The sequence below is a fragment of the Gekko japonicus genome, unplaced genomic scaffold (assembly GCF_001447785.1).
Source record: "Gekko japonicus isolate JY-2015 unplaced genomic scaffold, Gekko_japonicus_V1.1 scaffold3028, whole genome shotgun sequence".
Lineage (NCBI taxonomy): Eukaryota > Metazoa > Chordata > Lepidosauria > Squamata > Gekkonidae > Gekko > Gekko japonicus.
The window spans coordinates 40,787-46,725 of record NW_015167627.1 but is presented as its reverse complement, the minus strand read 5'-3'; the positions used below and the strand labels follow the sequence as shown (position 1 = coordinate 46,725).

The 5,939-nt window shown below is 55.6% G+C and overlaps 1 protein-coding gene across 1 annotated transcript in view; it reads right to left on the bottom strand.

Annotated features, from left to right (window-relative positions):
- Positions 1–274: 274 nt before the first annotated feature.
- Positions 275–5,939, bottom strand: part of LOC107112845 (kinesin-like protein KIFC3) — a gene marked incomplete at its 5' end in the record, with an annotated part of 44,611 nt that continues 38,946 nt past the window's right edge. Inside the window, 3 exons of the mRNA XM_015414044.1 lie at positions 275–400; positions 537–766; positions 2,211–2,340. Of these exons, the coding sequence (XP_015269530.1) occupies positions 275–400; positions 537–766; positions 2,211–2,340 (486 nt within the window). The remainder of the gene's footprint in view (positions 401–536; positions 767–2,210; positions 2,341–5,939) is intronic.

Genomic DNA, 5,939 nt, shown 5'->3' with positions numbered 1-5,939 from the left:
ACAGCAAGGAGGCAGGTCCAATAGCAGCAACAACCTTGCCGAAAACAGGCCTTGGTGCTCTTGGTACGAGGAATGGCCCGGAAGGGGAAGCCATAGTCTTGGGGGGTAAAGAGAGGCCCTGACTCTCAAGACTCTGTGGCCCCCAGGGGTGGGGGACGGCACTCAGGCTGGACTGAGTGTGTGTGGGGGGGAGGTCTTTTCTGCACCCAGGACCGGCCGGTCTCCGAAAGGTCTCTGGCTGCACTCCAGGCCACCGGGCACGGCTGTGGCAGGCTCAGGCGTCACGCTGGGCGGAGGAGTCGATGCGGCGGGAGGCTGGGCCCAGCTCCACTTTGCACACCCGCTGGGCGAACTTCAGGGAGCAGATGGACTCCCCCACGTTCTTCTGCAAGGGGGAAATCTGGGGGGGTGGGGGCCGAAGGACAAGAGGTGACATGGTGCCCTCTGGAATCCTGACCCTCCCCAGCAGGGGCAAGAGCGCCCCCCCCCCCTGCCCTGTCCAGGCGGGGCCCCGATCCCCCCTCACCTGCCCTCACCTGCACCAGCATGACGGTCTTGCTCCCCTTGCCCAGGGAGTCCTGCAGCAGGTAGGTGAGCTTGGAGTTGCGGAAGGGGACGTGGGCCTGCTTGGCCCGCAGTGCCTGGATCACCTCGCCCAAGGCCAGCAGGGACTTGTTGATGCTCTGGGCCTCCTTCAGCCGCTCCCCCTGCGCCCCCGACTTCCACACCCGCTCGGAGCCGGCCAGGTCCACCAGGTTCAGCTTCCCTGCGCGGGACAGAGAGGAGAGAAGCCCCGGTCGGAGGAGAGAAGGGCCAACAGCAGCCCTGCAGCCCCGCGCTGACGGGACTCCCGATTGCGACCACCCCCAATCGTGACCCACCCCATGCATCCCCTGCAGGCAGCTGTTGCCAGAGCCCCATGCCCAGAGTCAGGAGGGCAGCAGAGATGGAGAGAGAAGGGCAGAGAGCAGGAGAGAAAAGGAGCAGACAGGAACTGAGAGGCACTCAGCAGACCCAGGAGACCGGCTGCCGGAGAATCTGGAGGGGAGGGGGGGGTCCCGCCTCATGTCTCAGCTCCAGGCACCTCCCCAAACCTAGTTCTCAGCACCCCACCTGTTTCCCGAAGGAGCCAGAGTCAACTGCTCCCTCTGAACCCAGCACTGTTGCCAGGAAGACTTAGGGTGACCCCTTGTGGAGTTTCATAGAATCATAGAATGTTAGAGTCGGAAGGGACCTTGCAGGTCATCTAGTCCAACCCCCTGCACTCTGCAGGAGCACAGCCGAAAGAGAGCCCTACATACCTACAACATACCCGAAAGATGTTGTTATGAGAGAAATCTCTGATCATCTCTCCTAACAACTAACAAAATAACATACAAATAGCGAACTGTTATAAGCAAGAACTCTACAAGTATATTGTGACATTAACTCTAACAGTACTAACATTTTAACTAACAGTGAAAAGATCTCCTACTCTTGGGGTTTTAGATGAGTGTGGTTTGCTTTCCTTTCTCCTTAGATGTAGTCCCTTCCCTATTATTTCTTTGTAGTTTTGCAAAATAAAAAATACCCCTCCGGAGATTAAAAAAAAAAAACAACCCGAAAGATGGTCATCCAGCCTCCGCTTGAAAACCTCCAGTGAAGGAGCATCCACCACCTCCCGAGGCAGACTGTCCCACTGCTCAACCACTCTGACAGGAAGTTTCTCCTGATATTTAGCCGGTAACAACTCCCTTGTCATTCCCACCCATTAGATCTAGTCTGGCAATCTGGAGCAAGAGAGAATAGATCTGCTCCGTCTTCTACATGACAGCCCTTCAGATGCTTGAAGACTGCAATCCTGTCCCTTCTAAGCCTTCTCTTTCCCAGGCTAAACAGACCCAACTCTTCCAGACTTTCCTCCTAAGACTTGGATTCCAACCCTCTCGCCATCCTGGTTGCCCTCTTCTGGACACGCTCGAGCTTGTCAACATCCTTCCTAGAATGTGGTGCCCAGGGCAAGAGAGGAACAGAAGGGGTTGGCCGTTGCCTGCCTCTGCGCAGCAACCCTGGACTTCTTTGGTGGACTCCCACCCAAGGACTGACCAGGGCAGACCCTGCTGAGCTTCCGAGATCTGACGAGGCAGGGCTGGGCTGTGCCTGCTCCTGCCTTTGATTGGGGGGGGGGGCTGGCCGAGGCCAGGGGGGATGCCAGGATGGGACGGCCGTACCTGTGACCTTGGTGCCAGATGTCAGCTCCGTGCTGGTGAAGGTGACGGTGAGCAGAACGTGGGAGCGCGAGCTGCGCTCGTTCATGTGGGTGGACGACGTCACCCGGTTCCTCTTCCCCAGCGAGAGCATCTAAGAGTTCAGAAGGGAAGTGGGGAGGCCGCGTCAGCCTTGGGGGAGAGGGAGGGGGAAGCTGCCGCTGCCCCCCCTTCAGCCCAGACACACCACCCATGAAATGGCTGCTGCTCCTGTGGTTCCGAGCAAGAGCCCAGCAGGATCAGACCCAGAGGGAGCCGTCTTGTCCAACAAGCCGTTTCCCACAACAGCCGACTGGAAGACAGAGGCCAGTGCTTCGCTCCCTCCCAGCAACTGGCATCCGGGTTTCGTGGCGGGGTAGTAGCTGTGGTGGCTCAAGGGGTTAAGACGCTGAACTGCAGACTTTGGCAGTTCGAGACCCGAGTGCCGCAGGACGGAGTGAGCGCCCGTCTCCGGCCCCCAGCTCCTGTCAACCTAGCAGTTCGAAAGCAAGAAATCGCAAGTAGATAAATAGGTACAGCTTCGGTGGGAAGGTCACAGCGTTCCGTGCGCCTTGGTGTTTAGTCATGCCGGCCACATGACCACGGAAACCTCTTCGGACAGCGCTGGCTCTTCGGCTTTGAAACAGAGATGAGCACCGCAATCCTAGAGTCGGACTCCACTGGCTTTCGAGCAAGGGAAACCTTTACCTTACCTTATTGGACTATTTACTATTTACATTGGTTTCTTTGGAATGGATCTGAATGGTTATTCAGAGTACTACACAGTTAATATAAAAATGTTTTGAATCAAGTGTCAAGAATTTTTGGGTAGTGTTACTGTGTTGTTAGGAGCTGCGGTGGCTCAAGTGGTTAAGACACTGAACTGCAGGCTGTGGAAGGTCTGTAGTTCAGCAGTTCGAGACCCGAGTGTGCCGCATGACGGAGTGAGCTGCCGTCTCTAGTTCCAGCTCCTGCCAACCTAGCAGTTCGAAAGCAAGAAATCGCAAGTAGATCAATAGGGACCACTTCGGTGGGAAGGGAACAGCGTTACGTGCGCCTCGGCGTCTAGTCATGCCGGCCACATGACCATGGAAACGTCTTCGGACAGCGCTGGCTCTTCGACTTGGAAACGGAGATGAGAATTGGATTCGACTGGCTTTCGAGCAAGGGAAACCTTCACCTTTACTAGTAGCTTTCATGAGTTATTGTTCACTTCTTCAGGTATCTGAATCTGTGAGCCGTGACTCACGAAAGCTCCTCCCCTGCCACGGATGCTGTTTGTCTTGAAGGTGGCTCCTGGACTCTTGCACTTTCCTGCCGCTCCAGACAAATACGGCCACCCAGCTCGATCTATCTGGCATCCAGATACACAGTGCCTCCAAAACGGCTCTACTTAGCCATTTGGACTTCACCACTATGAATCTGTCTCTAAACCCCTTTTCGCAAGGAAGGCTGGGCCGCCCCGGGGTTTTGTGTAGATAGCCTGACTTTAAAAGCGTGCTTCTCAGAAATTGCATCATGGCCTGGCCTCGCCTATCAGAAGTCACACCGGGAGGGGCTCCTTTCTCCAGGGGGCTCTGATGATCAAAGGCCTGCTTCTGGTTGCTTGATTAATTTATGAGTCCACTGAAGCACACGACAACACCTGGCCTTATCCGGCACATTTGTATTGTGATCATCAGATGCAAATGTTTTGCTCCAGCTGGGAAAAGAGGCCACAGGAGCCAAACGGCCAGGGTAAGTGATCGCTGGCACCCAGCTGCCTAGAAAGATGTGACAACAGCCTACAAAGAGACCCCACAATGATGGAAGAAGAAGAAGAAGAAGAAGAGATTGGATTTATACCCCGCCCTTCACTTGGAGTCTCAGAGCGGCTTACAAACTCCTTTCCCTTCCCCTCCCCACAACATACACCCTGGGAGGTAGGTGGGGCTGGGAGAGCTCTCTTGAGGACTGCCCTTGAGAGAACAGCTCCGAGAGAACTTGTGACTGACACAAGGTCACACCACCAGTTGCAAATGGAGGAGTGGGGAATCAAACCCGGTTCTCCCAGATTAGAGTCCGCACACTTAACCACTATACCAAACTGGCTCCAAACTGGAAGCGACTCAGAGGGTGAACAGGGAAGGCAGGTGCTGCTGGCCCAGGTGGGAAAGGTCTTTGGACGATTCTGGATGGAGCTCGGGCTCTACTTTTGGTGAGCCTCTCCGAGACTGTCCCTACAGAAGAGGAGCTGACAGAGAATCCCTTCCCCCCCCAAATTGATCTCGTTATCTGCACAAGGTGCGGTGGCTCCAGGTCCTCAGTGCGAAGCACACGCATTCAGAGAGCTAAGAGGGAATTCCTCCAGAGGGAACATGCACAGGATAGCCCTGGTGCTGTGAGAGGAGCCGGGGAAGGAGACCACAGCCTAGGTGTACGTGGGCCCAAATGCTGGGGTTCCATGAACACACGATGCGGCCTCATACTGAGTCATAATCCGGATGGGTGGCCGTCTTGGTCTGAAGCAACAGAACAAAGTCTGAGTCCAGCGACACCTTTAAGGCAAGCAAAGTCTTGTTCTGGCATCAGCTTTCGTGTGCACGCGCACCAAACCTCATCCCTCGAATAAAACTTTGTTGGTCTTACAGGTGCCGCCAGACTCAAACTTCATTCTTATACAGAATCGGACCTTCTGGTTCATCAAGGTCAGTCTTGTCTGCTCAGACCGGCAGTGGCTCTCCAGGGTCTCAGGCAGAGAAAGGGCTTTCCCATCACCCACTGCCTGGTCCTTGTAACTGGAGGTGCCGGGAGTTGAAATTGGGACTGTCTGCATGCCAAGCAGAGGCTCTTCCAGTGAGCCAGCGGCTCCCAGATAACATGCATGAAGCTGCCTTAATACTGTTATCAGACCATCGGTCCATCAGGCTCAGTGTTATCTACTCAGACTGACAGCACCTCTCCAGGGTCTCAGGCGGAGGTCTTTCCCATCACCTCCAGCCTGGTCCTTTTTAACTGGAGATGCTGCCGGGGACTGAACCTGGACCTTCTGCGTGCCAAGCAGAGGCTCTTCCACTGAGCCACAGCCCCTCGTTACAGTTCTCCAGGGTCTCAGACGGAGGTCTTTCACATCACCTCCTGCCTGGTCCTTTTTAACTGGAGATGCTGCCGGGGACTGAACCTGGGACCTTCTGAATGCCAAGCGGAGGCTCTTCCACTGAGCCACGGCCCCTCTTTACAGTTCTCCAGGGTCTCAGACGGAGGTCTTTCACATCACCTCCTGCCAGGTCCTTTTTAGCTGGAGATGCCGGGAATTGAACCTGGGACCTTCTGCATGCCAAGCAGAGGCTCTGCCACTGAGCCGCAGTCCCTCTTTACAGCTCTCCAGGGTCTCAGGCGGAGGTCTTTCCCATCACCCACTGCCTGGTCCTTTTAACTGGAGATGCCGGGGATTGAACCTGGGACCTTCTTGTCTTCTTGGTGCTTGGGGGGGGGGGTCAACAGTGGGAGGGCTTCTAATGTCCTGGCCCCACTGGTGGACCTCCTGATGGCACCTGTTATTTCTGGCCACGGTGTGACACAGGGTGTTGGACTGGATGGGCCTTTGGCCTGATCCAACATTGGTGTCTCTTATGTTCTTATGACCTTCTGCATGCCAAGCAGGTGCTCTGCCACTGAGCCCGGGCCCCTCTTTACAGCTCTCCAGGGTCTCAGGTGGCGGTCTTTCACATCACC